Source organism: Ambystoma mexicanum, chromosome 8 (assembly GCF_040938575.1).
Source record: "Ambystoma mexicanum isolate Mex_15411 chromosome 8, UKY_AmexF1_1, whole genome shotgun sequence".
NCBI lineage: Eukaryota > Metazoa > Chordata > Amphibia > Caudata > Ambystomatidae > Ambystoma > Ambystoma mexicanum.
This window is the reverse complement of record NC_090929.1, coordinates 541,088,593-541,112,920: the sequence shown is the minus strand read 5'-3', so window position 1 is coordinate 541,112,920 and position 24,328 is coordinate 541,088,593. Positions and strand designations below refer to the sequence as shown.

The 24,328-nt window shown below is 48.3% G+C and overlaps 1 protein-coding gene across 2 annotated transcripts in view; it reads left to right on the top strand.

The window, feature by feature from the left end:
* LRRC47 (leucine rich repeat containing 47) overlaps positions 1–24,328 on the top strand; it is a 377,551-nt gene that overhangs the window by 76,949 nt on the left and 276,274 nt on the right. For both annotated transcript variants that reach the window (XM_069610248.1, XM_069610249.1), the window contains exon 3: positions 10,463–10,579. In XM_069610248.1, the coding sequence (XP_069466349.1) occupies positions 10,463–10,579 (117 nt within the window). The remainder of the gene's footprint in view (positions 1–10,462; positions 10,580–24,328) is intronic.

Genomic DNA, 24,328 nt, shown 5'->3' with positions numbered 1-24,328 from the left:
TTCCTTCCTTTTTGCTTCTGGCCCATCGTTGCTGGGCTCCTTATTTACTTCCCGCTGGAGCCAGCCGCCTCGTGTGGGCCTTTGTAGGTTTTTACATCACCGCTGCGGCCCTGTGGTATGGGCCACTCCCCCTTCCTTAGACACCTGTTTGGGGTTGCCACTCGGCCGTAGGCCACACCCCCTCTGGGCTGCACCAACTGCCAGTTTGGAAATGTCTGAAGCTATCGATTTTCAGATAATATATATATATCACGTGCTGTGCATAGGCCGACATCTAGTGGAAGCTGCGGAGTATTAGAGTTTGTTTTTCGAAACTCGAAAATGACCGTTGACACAGGGCGTGCCAGTAATACTATCCCTAGTGTGACGTCCACTGTACCCATGATCCCTCACGCGTCTAGGATCCTCGGATTGTTTTTTTTTTCCACCATACTGGTCGGAAACATCCCGCGGAGTTACCTGGCCTTAGCCATAATTTTGCAAAATATCATATTTCCCCGTTTTCTTCATCCCCACGGCGAGTCACCGAATTTCGAAGTTCGACGCCGGCCCGGAGAAGAAAACTGTCGAAAGCTGCATGACGGATTTATTTGCCCCGGCCCTGCAAGTAGGGAGAGTGGGGGGGGTACATACTCTACACATATATATATTCCTACACACACTAGCCCGCTGCCACAGGGTGCGTATGGAGGGTACCCCTTTCCAATTTTGCCCCAAGTGCAACCGCAAGTACCCTTGGGTTGACAGACATACCACCTGTAACCTCTGCTTGCCGAGGGACCACCCCGAGGCGAACTGCAGAGCGTGTAGCCGGTTCAAGGCTAAGACTCTAAAGGACCGTTGGGCCCACCACGCCAGGTAACGAGAGGCCATGGAAGCGGAGGGCGCCTTCAGTGATGGCAACGATGCTATCGGACGGCGAGGGCAACGTGGCGTCGAGAGACAGCCAAGCACAAGTCCCCGACCTCGAAGGTTGTCCAGCAGGGCAGCTATGAGGAACACCCCGGCGACACGAGCGCTACCCACACCACTTCCACTAAACACTCGAAGTCCAACCGAGACTCGACGCGCGTGTCGAGTTCTCAGAAAAAGGCACACAGAGAACGGTCCACCGAATCAGTGTCCTCTGGGCGTTCTCGGTCAAGATCGGCGCATGACACCAAGCAACCATCCACTATTGCCAAGAGTGCCTCGCTCACTAAAGTAATAGAGATACAATCGTCGGAAGACAAAGCCGACCACCATCCCCAGGCCGCACTCCAGGAGTCGGCGTCAGCAGACCGCGTGACAGCTGCTCCCGTGTCCCGACGTCCACACTCTAGAGCTAGGGACACTACCCCCGAATCTTGACGCGAGACGTCGAAAAGCTCAGAGATGGTGAAAACACCAGGGAACCACTCTTCCACTACGGGGAGGGGGGAAAACAGCAGAAGAAACATTCTCAGCCTTCATCTGCACCACAGAAACATAAAGACAGGTCACAGTCTTCTGTTAAACTATCCGGGACCCCTGCACAAGGCCATAGGTCCAGTCAGGATATACCAGGAAAACCCTCCCAGGAAAGGGGAATCCCCAGCTCTAAAGAATGGTCAAGTGAGGATATAGACAGTTATGTCTAGAATGTCATCCCTAGCAGACTTCTATGAATCCAGAGCACTTCCTCTCCTATACCCCTGACGGGGCTACTCCCTCAGGGACTAGGGACCTGCAACGCCCTGGTAAGAAACCTCGAGTTGAGGCGCCAACGCAAAGTCGGTCTTCGGACTCTTTCTACGTACAGCCATACTCAGTATAATGAGGATCCATTACCAAATGAGGATCCAGAATTGGCCACGTTGGACGACCAAACTGGGGTGGACTACTATGGGGACTACTAGGACCAAGAGGAGGAGCAAGATGACCCAGATGTCTACAGAGTAGACTCCCCAGTAGACAAGGAACCTCCGGTTACTGACTCTCCAGTTGATAACCGACCTCTCCTAAATGAGGTTTTATCTAGAGCGGCAGAACACTTCCGCATAGATCCTCGGGGAGCACAGGAGGCGAGGGACTTTGCAGAGGAACTGGTGGGAGAAAAGAGACCCATTGCCCAGGCCATCCCTATTCTCAAATCTATACAAAGGAGAATTGATACTTTCTTACTCAATCCCAACCTCACCAGGGCAGTAAACCCCAGGATCGAAAAACTGGTCAGGGCACCCCAGTCAGACCCGCTGTACATAAGGGGGCAACTGAAACCTGACTCCCTGGTAGTGACTAATACCTGATAGAGGGTGGGAACGGCCCTATCGTCGTCTGAAGCTCCCCCCGAGAGAGCAAGAAGATCTACGGTTTGGGAAGGAAGGTAGCCTCCACTTCCACCTACCAGGCAAGGATTGCCAAATCCACCACTATGCTGGCGATTTGCAACTGCCACCAGTCGGAACAAGTTGCTGTGCTCATCGACTCCGTCCTCAGAACCTTGAAAACGCCAGATGGCACAGGTTGCGTCGGAGGGCAGAGCCGTGTCCGGTTGCATCCTTAAGGCAACCTTTGATGCTGCGGATAACGCCGGCAGGCTGATAGCAAAGAGCACTGTTATTAAGAGGCATGCTTGGTTGTGAAAATCTGGGTTTAAACCCGAGACACAAGCATCCTTAATACACAAGCCGGTGGAGCCTGATCTACTGTTTGGTAAGGCGGTAGAGGACGCATTAAAAAATGCAAAAGATGAGTACGAGACTCTCAAATTCCTGGGTCAGTTAACCAACAAACCCCCTAATCAAATCGGGAATGGCAATTTCCGTCGCCCACGCGGCCAAAATTCACAAAGAGGCTCCAACTATTCTCAGGGGCAGGGTACACCAAGGAATAACAACCACCACCAGTCTACCCAGAGTTATGGCAGGGGTAACAAAAGGGGCCGTGGTAAGGGTAGAGGCAGCCCCAATAGAGGCGGTGGCACGCCTCCTGCAAAACAGTGACGTTCCGTTCAGGGTCCCTTCTCACGCGTCCCCAGTAGGGGGGACGCATTTCCAACTTCACCCAAGTTTGGGAAGGGATCACGTCAGACAGATGGGTGCTGTCCACAGTGTCCGCAGGATACTGCATAGAACTGTTAGAGCGTCCCCAAAACCACCCTCCACGTCAAAAAGTACATTCCTTAGACCACCAAAAGATCCTCCTCGAGGAGATCATCAATCTTCTAGCAAAGGCCGTGATAGAACTCGTCCCGGGACACCAGGTAAACAAGGGTATTTATTCAACTTACTTCCTTGTGCCAAAAAAAGATTTGACAATGCGCCCAGTATTGGATTTACGCCCTGCAAACAAGTATGTCAAGCCCCAAAAACTTTGCATGACTACTCTCCAAGAGGTAATCCCCCTCCTATAAAAGGGGCATTACATGGCAACATTGGACATGAAAGATGTCTATTTTCATATTTCCATGTTCCCAGCGCACAGAAGGTTCTTGCGCTTCATGGTGGACAGTCGGCACTACCAGTTCAAGGTGCTGCCCTTTGGTATAGCCTCGGCTCCAAGGGTATTCACCAAGGTACTGGCGGTGGCAGCGGCACACCTACGCAGGGAGGCAATCCCAGTGTACCCTTACCTGGACGACTGGCTCATCACGGGGGAGACCCCAGTAATTTGCAGATCAAACATTCAGAGAACTATCGACCTCCTCTTCGAATTGGGTTTCTCCATAAACGAGAAAGTCAAGTCTGGTGCCAAACACCTCCAAACCGTTCCTAGGAGCTGTCCTAAACACGCAAGAGGGGTTGGCCTTTCCATCAGAGGAAAGGATTCGGAATCTACTGCTGCAAATTCCTCTATATCGGGCCGGTCGTCAGATAACGGTGCGCAAAGCGATGTGTTTGCTAGGCATGATGGCGTCATGTAGTTACCTGTCCCCCACGCGCGCCTGCGTCCCATGCAAGAATGGTTGGTGAAACCGTGATCTCGGGCAAGTGGTCAGTGGGACGAACTAGTGGTCGTTTCGCCAACACTTGTACAAAGTCTCCACTGGTGGACAAGATCAAACCTGTCAAAGGGGAAACCTTTTTACGATCCCGAGGTACAGGCTGTAGTCACAACAGACGCATCCCTGTCAGGGTGGGGAGCACACCTTCTTCACCACACAGCTCAGGGTCTCTGGTCTCACACAGTGGCCAAGAATCATATCAATCTGCTAGAGCCTCTGTCAGTATTCAGAGCGCTTCAAGTGTTCGAGCCCTACCTGTTGAACCTGTCAGTGCAGATCCTGACAGACAGCACAACAGCAATGTTTTACCTAAACAAGCAGGGAGGGACTCGTTCGCCAAATTTGTCAAAGCTTGCCCAGAAAATGTGGATATGGGCACTCAGATGCAACATCTACCCGTCATCTCAACATGTTCCAGCGGATCTCAATTCTCTAGTGGACGCTTTGAGCAGAGATCCCCTCCCAGAAGAACACGAATGGTGCCTACACAGAGAAATCGTAGGAGATCTCTTCTCTGTGGGGTTTCCCCACTATAGACCTATTCGCCACAAGCGAAAACAGACAGTGCCCAGGATTCGCATCCAGGTTCCCCCAACCAGACTCCGAGGGGAACGCCCTGTGGATGAAGCTTTTCCACCAACCCCTCATCAGGAAGGTGGTCAACAAGATGCACAGGGAATCAATGACTCTCATCCTAGTTGCTCTCATGTGGGCGAGGCAACCTTGTTTCCTACACTTAAGCAGACTAGCGGTGTGCGAACCCATCCGACTCCCGTGCTGGTACAACCTACTGTCCCAGCACCAAGGTCAGACGGTGCATCCTCAACCCAACTCAATGAACCTGGCAGCATGGCTTCTGAGGTCATAGGGTTTGGACATCTCAATTTACCTCAGAGATGTATGGACATCCTAAAAGAATCTAGGAAGCAAAACAGGAGGCACTGCTACTTTGACAAATGGAAAAGATTCGTTATCTGGTGCCAGAATAAGCAAATCAACCCAGTTGATTGCACTCCTCTACTATAGTCACCTACATGCTCCACCTGCTGGACGCAGGGTTGGTATTTAATTCACTAAAGGTACACCTGGCAGCTCCGTCAGCATACACCACCTCCCATAACAAGGTGTTGTGGTGGAAAGTACCAGTGGTTAAAGCCTTCATGGAAGGAGTAAAGAGACTTCACCCTCCAATTTCTACCCCACCACCAGGATGGGACCTTAATGTGGTGCTGGCTAAACTCATGGGCCCCCCATTCGAGCCCATGCATAAAAGCAGTCTCAAACACCTGACATATAAAACTGCCTTCTTAGTAGCCATTACATCTATAAAAAGGGTCAGTGAAATTCAGGCTCTGTCAGTGCAGGATCCTTTCTTTACCGTTCATAAAGATAAACTGGTTTTACGAACACACCCTAGGTTCTCACCTAAGTTTATTTCTAAATTCCAGGTTTACCAGTCCATCGAGCTTCCGGCTTTCTTCCAAAATCCCCAAAGCTTGGCTGAGGTGAAACTACACACCCTAGATGTGCGTAGGACGGTCCTATACTATGTAAACAAGACCAGGCCGCTAAGAAAAACAGACCAACTGTTTGTTTCCGTAGCTACAGGCATTGAGGGAGATTGCGTCTCTAAAGGCGCCATCTCCAAGTGGATTATAAATTGCATCCAGCTGTGTTACTCACTTTATGAAAAGACTCTGCCTTTCATGCCAAGAGCCCACTCTACAAGAGGCATTGGGGCCACTTTGGCTTTCATTGCTAATGTACCCCTTGACACCATTTGCAAAGCAGCTACTTGGAGCTCTATTCACACTTTTACTCAGCACTACTGCATTGACACTCCTTGCAAGACAGATGCTCAAGTGGGACAAGCGGTTATAAGACATTTATTTGCTCATGACCTGTCTCACATCCCACCTCCTTCTAACACTGCTCACTAATCTATGCACAGCATGTGATCTAAGCAGATTCCACAAGCCTCAAAAGGGATGCATTACTCACCGTAATCGTATTTCTGATGCTATGTATCTGCTTAGATTCACATGTGACCCACCCTTCCTCCCCTCTGAGAAAAGGCGCATGGATGCTTGTAGTCTTATCTTTCTATCTGCTTGGATAATCTGTACTCGCGCTACTCCTCATGCTACCTCATGTCAGGAAAAAATACAATCTGAGGGTCCTAGACTTGTGAGGAATCATGGGTACAGTGGACGTCACACTAGGGATAGTATTACTGGCATGCCCTGTGTCGACGCCCATTTTCGATTTTCGAAAAACAAACTGTAATACTCCGCAGCTTCCACTAGATGTCGGCCTATGCACAGCATGTGAATCTAAGCAGATACAAGCATCAGAAATACGATTGCGGTGAGTATATTTTTCGTTTTCACCTCTGCAAGTCTGGGTCTCGATGGGCACACACATCCTCTCCACTGCTTTGGGTGGGATGGTGTGATCTTTCACCGCTGCCGGCCTGGACCTCCAGGCTCCGCCCCTTTCCTTTGTTCAGGGCTAATCTCACCTCTTTACGCGGTGGGCTGATGCCGCAGTTCCCAATGCAGCCGCACCGCAGGTCCCACGCGGCCGCAGCTGCTGGCTCCTCTTCTCATGGGCAGCCGGACCTCCACGCAGCCACCGCTGCAGCTGATGGATCTTCCATCCGCGGCCGCACCTCCACGCGGCCAACACCCATCTGGCTTCTTTACTTCTTCGCCTCCCAAAAAAGAGGCTCCCAGTGACGGACAGTATCGGGAGCACCCGATTAGACAATGGCACACTGCGATCACGCAGCAGGTGGCAGGCAGGGAGCATCCCGCTCTGTCTGGATCACCGGACCAATTGCAACCAGGCTGGGGATTACCCCGGTGTTGGCAGCCTCTGCACTGAGGGCACCCAGGCAGGGCTGCAAAGACAGGCCGCGACCACACGGCGGGGACACCCAAATAAAAGACAGAGCTTCCTGGGGCTCTGCTGCACTGACCTGCACGCACTTGTTCTTCTTCTTGCTGATAGATTTTTATCCATCAGCAGTGATTTTTGGATACCGAGGCGTGAGCCTCCATTACTCCATCTTCTCGGGTTGAGTGTGTAGTCGTGGGTTTCTATTCTTCTTGGTCTGTGTGGTATTGTCACAGTAGGGCTGGTTTCACAGGGTCTTCGCAGTGATGGGCCGCGGGTAGTGGTCCAGCACGTGCCAGCAGAGCCCCTTTTTATTAGAGGGTCATGCCGATGTCATGACGCTTCCCCTGACCGTACCATTGATCCACCCATAACAACAAGTATACCAGTCGGTAATCATTTTGTGCATGACATAAACGGGATTGTGTGTGTCCGCGTGCACCCTCTCCCTGTAGTTAATCCATTTGGTCAGTGCATAGTTAGTCTGAATAATTAATCTAATACCAAATTTGGTGATTTGAAACTGGAGTACTGTATCGTGAAATGTTAATAGCCTGGCCAAGAGGGCATGTGTGCCGAAGGCAACGAAGTCTGTTGCCTACTAGGTGGCAGCGTATGACCTGTTTTGGCGCTGGTCGTTTTGGAGCGGTGCTTTTGGCCCAGGGCCCTTGTAGGCACTCCCGTTGGCCACGGCCAGCAGTGCGCAGGGACCTTCGTTATTTGTTTTGATTAAAAATACTGTCAACGAAGCACTAAAAATTAATTGCTTAGGTTGACGGTGTACTTAAGCAAACACTTGTCGCTCAGTACATGGAGCTGCAGTCCAGAGCCGGCCTGAGGCATGGGTAGTCTGTGTGGTGGCCTCGCTGTCGGAGCGGGCTTCGTAGGCACCAGCACCTGTCTCAATTATACCAAGAATATTGTGGTATGTGGTTTCAATGTACTAAGCTTGCGTGAGGCAAGTGTGTCCTCCCAACCTCCTGTGGCTCTCTAAAGACCAACACTCACTTCAGCGACCCAGCGGAACCTGCAGGCCCCTTAATGGCTACTTATCACTTTTTTCCTTCAAGCAGAGCATTTGAAGTGGGAGCAATTTTACAAGTTATAGCCAATTTAAGAGACCATTGTTTTGGAAGAGATGTTTGTAACGTTTCTGTGTTAAGAAATGCGAATAGGGCTTTTCATTCTGAAGGCACCAACAAAGCACCAGTTAGCTGCCTAAATCTACGCTCTCCTACAGCTCAATTACAATATAATCATACAACAGTTTAAAATTAACTACATTATTTTCAGATGTTCATATTTAATGCACCAAAAAGCCTTTATTTTTCGTAGAATATTTTCATCAGATCATATGAGCCTGTCTGTAGTCTCCCAGTCAAGATGGGGGAATAATGACACATTTTGTACATGTTTTGCCTAACATATTTCTGTCAGGATTTATATATTTGAGTGGGTACCTTAGTATGGTATGCTTACTTTTCAAGTAGAGTATTGTTAAAAGCCAGACATGGGGTTGAGGAGGGGAAATGAGTCCTGAATATTTGCCCAGGATGTGGCAAGAGGTTGTAATCCTGGAGACTGGTGCATTTATTTTTGCCTGATTGTGGCGATGTGCTGCTTTTTAGGGCAGAAATAAAGGATACATGTCGGACAGTAACATTTCTCAGTGAGCGGAACAACCCCCTTGGATGTTTCTGAGGTCTGCAAGCTTGCTCAAGCATTTGGCTACCCGGATTTCACCCATGTTGTCATGTTTCCAGTGTAGAAATATTTTCATCAAAGCACATGCTTGTATTGGGATTTTGTTTTCCAGGGAATATTTGACTATATATTGCTTGGTTTAAAAGGTGAGCACCTTTTCTACTTTGCCAGCGTATTTATTGGAAAAGTTCCTCTCTTGTTATTTTTCTGTTGTCAATGACTTTTTAGGGAAAGCCAATGCTCTTTTGTCTAGTGCACTTTCTTCTAAGGGGAAAGGTCAATTGAACGAAATGTGTATCTTTCACTTTAAGATAGGTTCACTTACAGTGCGTGTATTCTTGGGTGCCAGTTTTTGATTTTCGCTATGGGGCAGAAGTTCCCACACTGTAAAGCGAGTCAACCATACTCATCCCCTTGTAAAAATGCCACATTTTACAGCATACGTTGCCGCAGGAATATGAAAGAAGACCTATAATTTACACGAAGGTTTAAACTTTTAACATCTCAGCAACAGTCTCTTTACCCGCTCAGTTGCCATTGCAACTTTTTGCTATAGGATCGCCTGCTATTCTACACATACAGTTTTGGTATGCTCACCCCCTCCAATTCAGGCTCAGAGGAGTAAATTTAATGAGGCTCCCTTCTCATTTTGTAGTGAGCAGCACTTGATAAACGTAGTTATTATTTGATATAATTTTTTTTGATAGTCAAAATAATCCTTCTCTCTAGCTTCTGAAATAAAAGCATATTGCTAATTAAAATATTTATCTTTTATTTTTACATTTGTAAAGCGCACTAAGCCCGTAGGCATCCAGGCGATATAAACACAATACAAATAAAAACAATCGTTAATACTTCTGCAAAATGCCTTCCACAGATAGTGGTTTCAACCCAAAGTTTCAAAAAGACCTTTTGCAAACAGTATTTCTACAAATTACATCCGGGAAGAGATGTGTTCAAGATCCTGAATTGCAGGCTGCTTTCAAATCCGGGCTTCATCACTTAACCAAAGTGAGTGCTCCCGGCCAAAACCATTTATCACACTATGCCTTATGTGCCAAAATTGGAAGTCTGTGCAAGGTATTCAGATGTTTGCTACTTCCCAAAAATGCCTCTCTCCTGATATTGCCACATGGGTAAATATTAATATTGACAATTTATACACTGGATGTCACACTGTATTTGTCTATTAGCTTTTGCATGGCAACGTGTTTCTAATTTAACTTTACATGATACCTTTTGCGTTCTAAAGATTCATTCTGTGATATCACAATGTCATTATTTATGCTAATTTGGGGGGGGCACATCTTTTGCTGCCCAAATACTCGCAAATCCTAGGGCTGGCCCTGAGCGGCACTGTGAGTGCACGCCCCATGCAGAAATGGGTTGCTGTGTCTCGCAAACATAACGTGGAACTGCTTTTTTGCGCAGTGCTTTTGGTCTGTATCAAACGCATACAGGTTGCTGAACGGCTGTTACTTATTTTAATGGGGGCTTGCGTGCAGAGTAACGAGTGTTGGCCTATGTAGCATTGTGGATTCCCCCATGAGATTGGAAGTTCTAACCTTTTTAGTTTCAATGTAATGGTTGTTGTGACTGTGGTGTGCTTTCAGTGATGAAAATTGCACCATATATGCAGATCAACTGTTCGTGTCAATCATGTGGATTACAAAATGAATAAACATGTCATGAGAATTGCTGAATTTTATGACTATCAAAAATTCTGCTAACATTTCATAAGGATTGGCTGCGATTTTAACGCACTATTATTTTATTGATTTGTATGTGTTGTGCTTTTATCACATTAAGTCGAACAAAGCGACATGAAATGTTTACCTCTTCGTATTTAAGACGGATTTACTTTTCTGTTAAAAGCCTTTTAAACTTTCTTCTTAGACGAAGCTTCACGACGATGTGTGTGAAAAAAGGACTACTGCAACTATTGCTTCTCACGACCTACGTCTGGTGAAAGGACCTCTGCTTTATGATGCCAGACCACCCAAGGAGTTTAAGGTTTGGTGGCTATTTCCTGCCATTGCTCCTTTCTTTTGGGTCTCTATCTTTTATTATTGGTACTTCCTTGGTTAGACAGTTTAGTGTTAGCTCTGTGCCAATTCTTGCTTTTTTTTAATACTTCCTGCTGAGTAGCATTTAGGAGGTTTTCTCTTGAAGGGATTGATTCTATGGGTGTATTTGTTTACTAAAACTCAGTCTCCACTGCTCCTCTTAAAAACGACCTTAAAAAATGTTACTTTTAAGTTTAAAATCCAAAACGAACACTGGTGTGCCATTGGTAGGAATGAAAAGGAGGTGGTATGGAGGTACTCTTCCATACTTGCAACCCTCACGGCCACCCTCCCCATTAAAGCCATGGGTAACGATTGATCTGTATATTTTGAGAATCCTCCTTTAGAAAATAATCCTACACCCCGAAGCTATACTCCTTTGCCTCCAACAATTTCCTTTTGCCCATTTGATTTTTGGAAAATTGCAGTAACTTGACGGGGTGTTTTCTTTCATGCCGTCACTTGTCTGGTACCACAAAGCAAACGGCACATGAGTAGTGGTGACCGTTAGCGAAGTAGAAGGCTTTTCTTTTACCTGAGATCTTGGCTGAGGCTTATGTTTTAGATCTGCCACTCACCCTGTATCCGAATGACTGCTTCAGTTGGATGATGGTGGTCGTAAGGCAAGAGGAGCTAAATAGTGTAGCCTGCTTTTCCTCAGCATAAATATTGTGATAAAACTACTGGAAGGTTTTTGTGACCTTTTTGGTCGATTGTTCTATCACCCTACTCTTATTTTTTTTTTTGTCTAACATTTTGGCTGTTGGGCTTGCCGAAACATATTGCTGATTTAGACAATGTGAAACATCATGGTTTTGTTCCCGACCGAGACATGTCGAGGAGAGGGAATCTGCAGGCGAGTGATTGGGAACACTTTTTACTTGGCATAGGAAATTGTGACTTTTAGTCTGTTCAAAACTTATCGCACTATTCTGCAGATCACCATCAACTACACCACTTAAATCAAGTGATCCACTAGCTCTGCTTTACACTTTATCTGTTAAATACATGCTACCCTGAACCTGGATTTCCCTGTCCTAGATATGGAGAGAGTAGTACAGATATGCTGAATTGTTTGCAGTCGAAGGCAAACACTAGTTATTAAAATTAATTGGCATATTTTACTATTTTATTTTTGCCGCCATTATTTTTAGTGTTACAATTTATTGGTGTCTGTTAGGCAAGAATTGATGCAGTAACCCTGTGGGAGACTACACCAGTCTTGTCCTCTTGGTATTAGGTAGCCCACCTATTGGTATAGGTCTGTACTACACAAGTTGGTAGTGTGACTGAGCAGCCAGACTTATCGCAAGAGGGGTAAATGTGAGCTGTAGCATCGAAATCCACAAATATAAATATCCAAATAAAACTTACACTCAAGGTTTTCTAGTAAAATAATTAACAGTCCATTTTAAATAAGCAGTCTATAAAAAGGGCAAGGTGCAACAATACAAATACACTTCAAAATACTTTCTCAGAATCAAGGCAAAGCAAGTATATTCTTTAGAGATGCTTCATACACACTTTTACACCTTGAGATGAGTTCACTAACTAGGACAGTATTTACATTTATTTATCACTTTTGTACTTTGTAAAATTCTGCGGTTGGCAAAAAGAAAAGGTTAAGAAAAGGGAAAAGGTTAACAGGTTCTCAGAGCAGGGGAGCACTTTTAAATCTCCCAAATGAAGGCTAAATAAAAACCTTTCGAGGGGATTGGGTCCTCCGAAGTATTCCATATCTTTGACAGTAATCACCACAGCTGTACTGCTTTGGAAAATTTTCTGCGTCCTATGTCGATGCGCCGTCCCCGAGGACCTCCTCCGATGGCTGACGTCACCCGATGTGGAAAGTAGGATGCACGACGCCCGTAGCCTCAGTTCCGTTTTTTTTTCCGTGGACGTGTTCGCTTCGTGAATCTCGGTACGCCTCGACTCTTTGGAGTTTCTGTTGTAATCTTCTCGGTTCTTTGAAACTGTTCGGTTTTGTGAAAAAGCCTGTTCGTGACGATGTCTACCTCGTCTTCAACCCCGCGTCCGGGCTTCAAAAAACGCAGGGACTGTGGGTCCAAGATGTCGGTAACTGACTCGCACGACGCCTGCCTCTGGTGCCTCTGGGAGGCCCATGACACGGACAACTGTGTCGACAGCCAGTCGCTCACGACCAAGGCCTTGCGGGAGCGCAAGAAGAAGTTGTTGGTAGGTAGGGTGTCTAAGCCCCGGAAGTCGAGGTCTGTGGGGCTTTCCACAGATGAATCGAGAGGCGACTCTCCGCGTCATCGTCAGAGGTCCATTGGGTCTCCTTCCAGGAGTCGGTCTCGCCACTCCTCTGCCTCTTCGAGGCATTCCCGGAAGCGCCGGCATCGGTCGCCTTCCCCGTCCGAGGACTCCGCCCGTCGGCGGGTCGCTTATCCCACCATGCAAGCGACACCGGAGGAATGGGTTTCCTTCAGGAAGAAGATGTTAGCGATTCTCGAATCGCAGGGCACCGGTCCGTCCGTGCCTCCGAGTGGGGTCGGTCGTGATCGGTCGAGAGACACCACTCGCATGCCTTCGGGCTCGGGTGGTTGGCACGGTTCGTGGGAGAGGTCCCGCTTGGACAAGGATAACCGTTCTCGCCATGCCCGTTCCAGGTCTCTCTTGAGGCTCCGCCTCCGAGGGGGTCGTCGACGCTGTTGGCGCCTAGGTTGTCGAAGGACCCGCTCGGAGCTCTGGCTTCGAGGCCTGTGTCGATGCCGTCGATGCTGGCGGCGCTGCGGCTGACGTCGGCGCCGATTCGTTCGGCACCCCAACGCCTTTCGAGGCGCTGGTGTCGGAGGTGCCCCGTGGCACAGGGGAAGCCCCTAGAAAGGCTCTGGCTAAGGTCAGGCATAAAGGTCAGGCATAGCTTTGGTCCCCAGGTGCCTTCCTCTCACTGCCTGGAGTACATATCAGAGGTTGATGAGGGCTCTGAGGGCTCGGTTCCAGATAGGGTGCCAGATGAGCTTCTCTCAGGCCATAGCCAATTTGAAGACCTGAGGCAGTCACTGCATGATGCCAGTGGACTGGACACCTCTCCGGAGGTGGAGTTTTGTAGGCCTCAGCCTGGCACTTGGGATGGTCGGCTCCCCCAGGGGAGTTTGTTCAGGATGATCTTACGGACATCCTCGATCTTGGTTCCCCCTCCACTGACCCGGTACTGCTGTTTCATATGGTTCTGCAGAGAAGGGTGGCGGCGGCTTGGACTGCTCCGGAGAGTCTCCCGGCAGTGGGCAAGTCTTAGTCGCGAAAATACCGTCCAGCCAGTAGCGACCCCTGCTACTTGTCCAGGCACCTAACTCCGGAGAGTTTGGTGGTGCAAGCGGCTACAGCCCCGGCAAAGCAGGCGTCATATCCTACCATCCCTCTGGATAGTGACGACAAACGTTTTGATGGCTGGGCGAAGAAAGTGTTTTCTTCAGGGGGTATGGCGCTTCAGGCGGCCAACTCCGTATGTGCCTTGTCTCGTTTCACACACACTTTGTGGAACTGTGTTGCATTAGCGGCTGAACATATTCCCGAAGGGGACGAACGGGATGGTTTCCTTGCTATGGTCCAGGATGGCAAGGATGCCATGTGTGGGGCCGTTCAGTCGGGTTTGGACATGGCAGATTGTGTCAGCCGGTCCATGGCGGCGAGCACCGTAATACGCAGGTTTGCGTGGTTGCAGAAGTCTGGGTTTGCTCCTGATGTACAGTCCCGGCTCCTCAACATGCCCTTTGACGGTGAACATCTTTTTGGCAGCAAGGCTGACGAGAGCCTCCAGCGGTTGCAGACCTCCAAAGCTGCAGCGAAGTCGTTGGGCGCTGCAGTTCGACAACCTCTGCCTTTTCGTCCTAGGGGACAACAATGGAGGGGAGGTTCCGTTCGTTATTACTCATCCTTCAGTAAAGCCAGAGGAGCTGTCAAAGAGGCCACCGTAGGAGTACCAGAGGAGTACCAGAGGTGGAAAACAGGGTACTCGAGGTGCCAAAAGCCGCTCGGGCAGTTGCCCTCAGGCAACGCCGCAGCCGCTACCACTCAGTCATGAGGCCATGGTCAGATGGTTCGCCGGTTGGGGGAAGGTTGGCGCAGCATCTTTTAGAGTGGCGTGCCATTACTTCAGATGTGTGGGTTCTGGAGATCATAACCCACGGCTACTGTCTTCCATTTCGGCAGAGGCCTCACGACAATCCACTGGGAACCTCTTTGAAGAGTCTGGATCCGCTCCTTGTGCAGGAAATTCAAGCCCTGCTGGAGAAAGGCGCCATAGAACTGGTGCCTGTAGCAGAGAGGAACAAGGGATGGTATGCCCCTTATTTTTTGATTTCGAAGAAAGACGGGGGGGATTGAGACCTATCATGGACTTGCGCGGTTTGAACAAACTCCTACGGAAGGACCAGTTCAAGATGGTCACTCTCTCTCAAGTCCTCTAGGCCCTTCAACTTCAGGACTGGTTGGTGTCTCTCGACCTCAAGGACGCTTACTTCCATGTGCCGATCCATCCCAAGCACAAGAAGTACCTGAGGTTCACGGTTGGCGACTGGCGCTTTCCGTTTTGGGTCCTGCCGTTCGGATTGACCTCCGCCCGAGGGTTTTCACCAAGCTCATGGTGGTGGTGGCAGCGCATCTCAGGAAAGGGGGGATTCACGTCTACCCCTACCTGGACGATTGGTTGATCAGGGAGAGCTCTCCCGAGCAAGTCCCATTTGATGCCAACACAGTGGCTCCAGTACATCGGAGCAGTGCTCGACACATCCCTGGGGCTGTGTTTTCCTCCCCAGGTGAGGGCTCTTCACATTCAGCAGATGGTGCACAAGTTTCAACTTGCCCAGACGCTCCCGGCGTTCGAGTTCTTGAGGTTGCTCGGTCTCATGGCATCCTGCATTCTTCTGGTGCCAGAGGCTTGTCTGCGGATGAGTTCTTTGCAGTGGGCACTCAAGATGCAGTGGTCGCAATCTTCCGGCAGGATGTCGGACCCTGTTCAGGTGCCGCCCTCGGTCGCCCAGGACCTCTGTGGTGGGCCGTCGAAGGCAATCTGATGAAGGGGGCTCCGTTTTGGCTTCCCTGGCCGGAGGTGACGATTGTGACGGACGCATCCCTCACGGGATGGGGAGCTCATGCCAACGAGTTGACAGTCAGCGGTCGTTGGTCTCCGTCGGAGTCCAGACTCCATATCAATCTGTTGGAGCTGAGGGCCGTCGGGCTAGCCCTGAAGGCTTTTCTGCCGACTGTACGAGGAAAGGGTGTCCTGATCCTGACGGACAACACGGTGGCCATGCACTACCTCAACAAAAAGGGGGGGGGAGCAGGGTCACTTCTTCTGTGTAGGGAGGCGATGCAGCTCGAGTTCTGGGCCATGCAGCAGGAAGTTTCGCTCTTGGCTGTTCATCTGGCTGGAGATGACAACGAGACGGCGGACGCTCTGAGCAGGCAGAGCACGATCTCTCACGAGTGGAAGCTGGCTCAGGAGATTCTCCTGGAGATCTTTGCCCTTTGGGGGACCCCTCAAGTGGATCTCTTTGCCACCAGTGTCAACCGGAAGTGCGAAAGGTTCTGCTCGCAGGAATTTCCTCCAAAAGGAGCCTTAGGAGACGCGTTCGTGGTGGAGTGGTCATTCCCACTGCTGTACGTGTTTCTCCAGTCCCCGTCATCCCGCAAGTACTGCAGAGGTTCGGTTCCCGGATGATCCTCATTGCTACGACGTGGGCCCGGAGGACGTGGTACCCGGACCTTCTCGACTTGTCCATCTGCCCTCCACGTCGTCTTCCCTACCGAGACGATCTGCTCTCACGGGAGGGGGGGAGTCAGGTTCTCCATCCAGAGGTCAGATCCCTCAACCTTCACGCTTGGCTTCTGAAAGGTTGAGGTATATAGATTGGGACCTCCCTGAAGACATGTTGGAGGTGTTGCTCTCGGCCAGACGGCCGGCAACAAAGTCTCTGTACCGTTGGCATAAATACTGCGACTGGTGCAGAGTTAAGAATGCGTATCCTTTTGAATGTGACATTCCCATGGTTCTGTCTTTTTTTGCTTTCTTTGGCCCACAGGGGCTTGCAAGTGGGTACCATTAAAGGTTACCTGCCGGCACTGTCCATATTTAAGCGCTCGTCTGAAGAATGTTCCTATTTTAAGATTCCTTTAATTTCTCAGTTTTTGAAAGGGCTCACTAATGTGTTCCCTCCGTCACCTTTTCTGGTGCCCGGTTGGGATTTGAACCTTGTTCTTAAGTTTCTTATGGGTGCTCCGTTTGAGCCTTTGCATTCTTGCCCTTTGAGACTGTAAACTCTTAAAACTGTGTTTTTGGTTGCGGTTACTTCCGCTCGCAGAGTGAGTGAGTTACAGGCACTTTCAGTTAAGCCACCCTTCACTGTGTTTTCATAAGGACAGGGTTGTCCTTCGAGTTGGTCCTTCCTTTCTTCCGAAGGTGGTTTCGGAATTTCATTTGGGCCAGAAGTTTGTTCTTCCGGCATTCTGTCCTCCTCCTCATCCTGGTAAGGAAGAGGAGAGGCTCCATAGGCTTGATCCTAGGAGAGCGTTGAGCTTTTATATTTCACGCATGCCCGGGTCAGCGTGGACGATCAACTCTTCATTGGTTATGCTGGAAAGCGTTTGGGACAAGCTGTGATGAAATGGACTTTGTCTCGTTGGATTATTTTGGCTATATCCGAGTGTTACCGCTTGGCAGGTAAGGACCCACCGGCTGGCTTGCGGGCCCATTCTACCAGGGGTATGACTGCATCTACTGTCCTACAGAGGGGTGTTCCTATTCGTAACATCTGTGATGCAGCCACCTGGGCTTCTGTACATACTTTTGTACGTCACTATTCCCTCGATTCCATCTGAGGACAGGATCTGGCCTTTGGCAAGGCAGTCCTTTATTCCGCAATTTGATTGGGCATGCTAAATTTAAATCTGTTCTAAATTCTTTTCCCACCTCCTTGCTTTGGTACTGCTTTGGGAGTCTGTCAAAGATATGGAATACGTTGGAGGACCCAATCCCCTCGAAGAACAAGTTACTCTTACCTGGTAAAGTTCTTTCGATGGGATGGTCCGACAACGTATTCCATATCGCTCCCTCCCTACCTTCCCCGCTGCAGAATTTCTTATGCGATTGCAGCTTACGTTTCCGCAAGGCCTTGTGTGTTCGACTGGCAGAAGACTGGTGGCACATGTTCTGGGGGAAAAAAACTACAACTGAGGCTACGTGCGTCCTACTTATCACATCGGGTGCCGTCGGAGAAGGTCCTCTGGGACGGCGCATCGATGTAGGACGCAGACGCCGAAAATTTTCCGAAGCAGCACAGCTGTGGTGATTACTGTCAAAGATATGGAATACGTCGTCGGACCATCCCATCGAAAGAACATTACCAGGTAAGAGAGTAACTTGTTCTTCCCAGCAATATTGGTTCAAAACCAATGTATCCTCTATGAGGGACAGTAAGAATCAGTCAAAAGATTAGAAGAGTCTTCAGAGAGCCAGGACAGCCAAAGTCAATTTGGCTCTTTTCAATTCAGTAGCACTTCGCGGTTTCAGCATGCGGTAAATGGCACCACTGCAGATTTTGGACACCGGTTGGGCTTCCTTCACTCCTTGGGTCCAGCACTCTGGTGAGGTGACTCGAGTTTGGGTTGTCCTGCTCCGGGAGCGTCCTCGGGGGACTCCTGGAGATTTTAGCCAGCTTACAGACGTTGCATTTGACTACGGATTTCTTGACCCCTGGCACTCGTTTCCAGCAGCAGCAAAGAAGTACAGCCCGTTGAAGAAGGTCCTCCAGCAAAGTTTGTCTCTGGGTTAGTTGGTCCCACTAACCCAAGGGAAGAAGTCGTCCCTTCCTGAGCTTCTCTTGTCGATTTTGGAAAAGGAATTTCAGCACAGCATCATGGCTTCACCGGGCAGTTCAACGGTTCAGGAGGATGCAGCAAGCTTCCCTTCATGATTCCTTCGTTGGATGTTTCTTCCAGTGGTCGACGGTATTCATTCCAAGAAGCCTCGCCTTTTTATGCAGGTTTCTCCCATTCATGCGTAGCCTTGCTATCACTCAACACAGCAGGGTGGCTGTCCTGCAAGGACCGCGAGCCAGCCAATCAGGACTGGGTGCATTCGGGTTACCCTCGAGACTAAGGACAAGGGAGTTTCGGGCACCTCCCTCACTTTCTGCCCTGCAAGACAACACTGGAGCCAGAGGCAGGTTTCAATACTGAAGCCCGGCAAAGGCAAAATGAACAAAGGGCTTAAACCTGGTTTGGTGCACATAGTAAACCCCAAGAAAGACCTCCCAAACAAGAAATGGTGAAAAAAAGAAGACCGGGCCATTTTGACACAATGCTCACCCACTAGTGCTATACTGCAACTGAGGATTTGGCCTGCGGTAGAAAAGCAGAATGGTAGGATAATTCAACCACTGCCACCAGAAGGAAGCCCTTCGGAGCAGGAGCTCTCCTCCCACGTCCTGTAGTGCATAGCAGTGCCCCCACCACCTCCAGGCTGAGATAAGGCTGTGCGCCTTTGCAATCGTGTTCTGGGAGACCACAGCATTAATCCACAATTGCTGTGCACACGTCTATTAGATTCGGAAAGTAGATAGCAAGCATCTATTGCACCTATTCCTCCGAAACACCAATATTCACCTGACTCAACCACGAGGGAACCAATGTTCCAAGATGGCAGTCGCCTAAATTACAGTACCTCCTGCCACTGATACGGCACTGTAATCCATCTGAATGGCTGCCCTACAGCACTTGTATCCAACCAGTGGACGCCGGAAGGGGAAGCCGGCCCACTGCCAAGGCGCACTAGCAAGGCGCCTGACTGAGCCTGACCGTGCGCCTTGGGCCAGGACCGCTGTACATTTGCTGCCGGATCCATCTCCACTATAACTGGAGGTCTACCATTGAAAAACGTTGACTAGGGGTGTCACGGTATTAGTCTTATGACGGTACGATAACCTTCTTGCCAAATGACAGTATATCATGGTTATCGCGGTATAGCAGGTGGAGTTAACTAATCTTAACAAATATTTTCTAAAAGGTCATAAATTGTCAGATTTATCATCACAAACAAAACCAGGCACCCAGGGCCAGAATTGGGCTTTTCAACATACTTTCGACTGAAATGCCACGCCTTGCTTCCACCAAACACGCGTGTGGAGAGGAGGTGGAGCCCTGCTGCGACTGGCAAAGCAAACTGAATAGCTTTTCTTAAGTGGTCATTTAGGCTTTTAGCCTCCCCCACTGGCTACTGGTGAAAATGAACATGTTGCCATCTTGATAAGCTGCATGCCACAGATCAGTGGAGGCTGATGGTAGTATACGCTTGTACACACACACACTCACACTTTAGTTTACTTGCAGGCCAAAAGGTGTTCAGTAGTCACGGAAATGTTACCCTTTGGTATGGCAGCAGGGAATACCCACAGAGCTGAGTGAATTTCGCGGTGTGACTTATTATATGTAAATTCAATGATGGAACCAGGGAAATCCCCCATTGTCATATGTTTAGCAAACATTATCCATTATAAATATATAAACCCCAAAGCCGCCATCCCAAAGTAAACCCTTTTCCTTCTTGGCACTGTGTTTATTCTTCCTATTTCTAATATATTGATTTCATGTTGGGCACGTGTGGTTTATGGAATGGCATTAAAAACTGCTCCAACTGAAACTACTTGGCAGACGGCACATCCAACCGTGCAAGACCAAGACTGCGCAGCACTTGGTTACTGCAGCCTTTCCAAATCAGATTGAAAAGCACACTTAACGGTATACCGGTATAAACAATGTGACGGTTATTATTGTTCAATTAAGTGGTTTACGGTATCTTTAATGGTATACTGTTACATCCCTAACGTTGACTGTGGCCCTGACCATTGAACCTACCAGCTGTTGCAGGGTAAGCACTCGTAGACTGCTCCCCCCATTACTTTGTTCGACTCCTTTGATTAAACAATTGTATTGAGTGAAAATACAATTGCATTACCGTCGTATAGGATCACGTTACTTTTGGTTCTGTACTAAGCCTAATGGCTAGGTCCTACTATATTTCACTGTTGATGCGTAAAATGTTCCCCCACGGCATTCATCAGTGACACTAATGTTCTTGTTACACTACAATACTATGTCATAGCAACAAAATAGCATGCATCCGCTGATTCTTGTTAACTCCTTATTTAGCATTTGATAGCTATAGACCTGTACGCCTTAGGCTTTAAACAATGTATACGTTTTTTTTCAATTATCTGTTGGATTGCGGCCTTAGCCCAACATTTCGAGCAATACCTCACACCTGTAGTTCAGTTACGGTAGAGCAACCCGTTATTGCGCTGCACATTCTACAGCACCACTGACCAGCTTACCTAGCCCAACGCTGAACCACAACCATGACTCACCAGCCACCTGCCTGACTATTCTACCCATTCCTTTGGTAAAACTGCCCACCCTCACCAAACCTACTCTAATACCTACATCCTAGTCATGCAACTATTGTGGTCCATTAGTGCTACTGTACTAATTATCTTGACCGTTTATACCTTCCTCACCATTGCAGACCTAGCCTTGGACTCTTACGATATCCAGCCATGACAAAACTCTCCCGTAATGACCAAACTACTCTTAAGGGGCACATCCTCACCTTAGCTATGGCCACCGATGTACCCCGGGCAAACAGTAGCAGACCTACCACTTTGCTACCCCAATTGGGCCTACTCAACCTCAAACACACACCTAATCATACCGAACGACTTACTCCCGAGCAATGGATAAATAGCTATGCTACTAAACTTACACCTTATCTTCCATGCCCTACTGTAATTAGAAATTTAAGACCAGGCCACAGATTTCCTAAAGGTAACTATTCATCTAAGACAAGTACTCACAAATCAAACCCAAAACTTACACCTACAGCCCTACTACAACCTAGCTTAACCAACATGACGCCAAACAATAAGGTAACCCCACTGGCAACCAATTCACACACTGAGAATAGAATTGCTCCTACCATAGGAGGACTCATTAATGCTAGATAATTAATGGCCCACGCCTTGGACATCGACCTCATTACTACGAACAGCCTTGACTTCTTAGCTATTACGGAGACTTGGCTTTATGCCGCATCCGGTCCGCTTTTGTCATTCGCTATCCCTGACAACTATACTATTATCAGGCAGGACAGAACATTTGCAAAAGGCAGGGGCATAGCCTTTATCGCAAAAACCTCCTTAGGCCTTAGACCTGTTCCTATTCAAACTTTCCCCTCTGGTGAGCTCCTTCAAGCTTCCCATGTCATCTACGCAAGCCATAACTGCTCCTCATATATAGACCCCCAGGCCCTCTATCTTCCTCTGAGGAAGACTTGGCGACACTCCTTGCAGCAAATTCTAAGCCATGTTCACAAAATATACTCCTGGGAGATCTCAATAGGTTTACATGATATTAACGCATCAACTATTGCTAATAGCATTTCTGATCTAGGTTTCTCACGACGAGTCCTCTCACCTACCCATAATAAAGGAACATTATTAGACTGGATCTCAGATATCAATTGCGACATAATATTCTCTTCAACCAACATGAGCTTGGTCCAACCATCACACCATTATCTTTACAATACAAGAACAAAACCAACCTTGACTCTCCGATGGCACCCCTAGATTAGCCGGAAACACGCAGAATATAACAGCTAACGCACTCCTCCCGCCCCTTCAGCCTCTAACCAACCCTCCTAGCTCCAGCGATGACCCAACATCCCTTGTGGACCTATAAAATACTACCATACCTAGTTCTATCAATAAGATTGCACCACAGAAATTGCGCAAAGCCAAGCCCCGCTCACATCTGAACACTTGGTTCACCCCGCACCTGAGACTCCTGCAAAAAAACAAGAGCTGCAGAATCTACATGGAAAAACCTCCCTTCAACTTCAAACAAACTTCACAATAGCATCATCCACTTACAAAACAGCTATCTTCCTAGCCAAATGCGAGTCCTATAATGACCGGATTACTAAAGCCAAATCAAACACCAAAGAATTATTTAATATACTCAGTGCTAGAATCCCCTACCGCACCACCTATCTCCTGCACCAAAGACCTTACATTGTACAACAATATCCAGAAAGCGCTCTCAGATAAAATTGAACTCCTGCAAACAAATATTGAGATAAAAAAGTAACCTTGACATCAACCCACCCCAACTTGCAACCCAAGCACCCCGCTTGCTTATCAGGATCTATTCAAATTCTCCCATCTTGATATCAAGGAGGTGGAGGACATAATCTACAGCCTTAAACCTTCCAGATGCCTGGGTGATGTCTGCCCAGCTTCAGTTATCAAAGAGGCAGCTAAGGACCTTGCTCCCTTTATTACAAAGGTAATACGCACCTCAATCGATACCAGCACTGTTCCCACCAACCTGAAGGATGCCTGGGTCTTACCGCTACTTAAAAACCTTCTCTTGACTTGAATATACCAACTAATTACAGACCGATCACCACAGTACCCTTCCTCTTAGAAATTCTGGACAGAGCGGCCTACCTACAGATTCAGCATCATCTAGAGGACAAAAAACTACTAGAGCTTCACTAATCTGGTTTCCGGCCCAGACATGGCACGGAAACAGCCCTGATGGATCTAGTAATACAAATGAGTACAAAAGACAAAGTTAACCTAGCCCTCCTCCTGTTACTAGATTTATCAGCTGCTTTTGATTTAGTGGACCATAAAACACTATGCAACCACCTCTCTTCAGCGACTCACTTCTCTAATGACGCCATAGCTTGGATCCGATCCTTCCTCAGCAACGGAACTACCAGAGTGTTTTCTCCTACTGCCTCCGCCACACCCGCTCCTGTCATCTGTGGGGTCCCCCAGGGCCCCTGCACCCCCCGCTTTATAACATATTCACAAAGCCCCTCTTTGAAGACCTTGACCATTTGGGTGTCTTGTATAGTAGCTACGCTGATGACACCCAAATATTAATATTAGTGACTACAATATAGATTCCAAACGCCTTAATGACATTTACCTAATAATTCAGCCTGGATGGCCAAACATGGACTATGCCTTAACGGCGACAAGACTGGGTTAATCCTAGTAGGTACCCAAGCTAGACTGAAAAAAACTGGACGTACATTTCAAGACAGTCAACGTCGAAGGTAACAATATCAAGGTATCAAAGGACGTAAAAACCCAAGAAATCTACATCGACTCTTCTTTCACTATCTAGGCAAATCAATGCAACTGCCACTACCACTGCTTACGCCTGTAAGCTCATTATGGCCTGCAGGCCATTCCTGTCTACAGATAACCATCGCACTAGCTAGGGTGCTAGTCTTAACAAAATTAGACTACTGCAACGCCTTATACTTGGGCACAAACCAATACAACCTAAACAAAGCTACAAATCCTTCAAAACAATGCTCTTAGAGCAGCAACTAATTTCCTGAGAGCACTACACATCTCAGAGTTAAGACATAGTGCTCACTGGCTCTCCGTCAACCAAAGAATCAGAATCAAAACTCTTCTCACTTACCTTTTTTTTTTAAATGCCTAAACAACCAAGCACCTACTTACCTCTGTGACAAATTTAAACGTAATGACCATGCTCGACCGACTAGATCCTCTCAAACTAACTGCCTGATCATCCCGAGGTTCAAACTTCAAAAAGCAGGGGGCTGCAGCTTCCCGGTCCTAGCAGCCAAAACGTG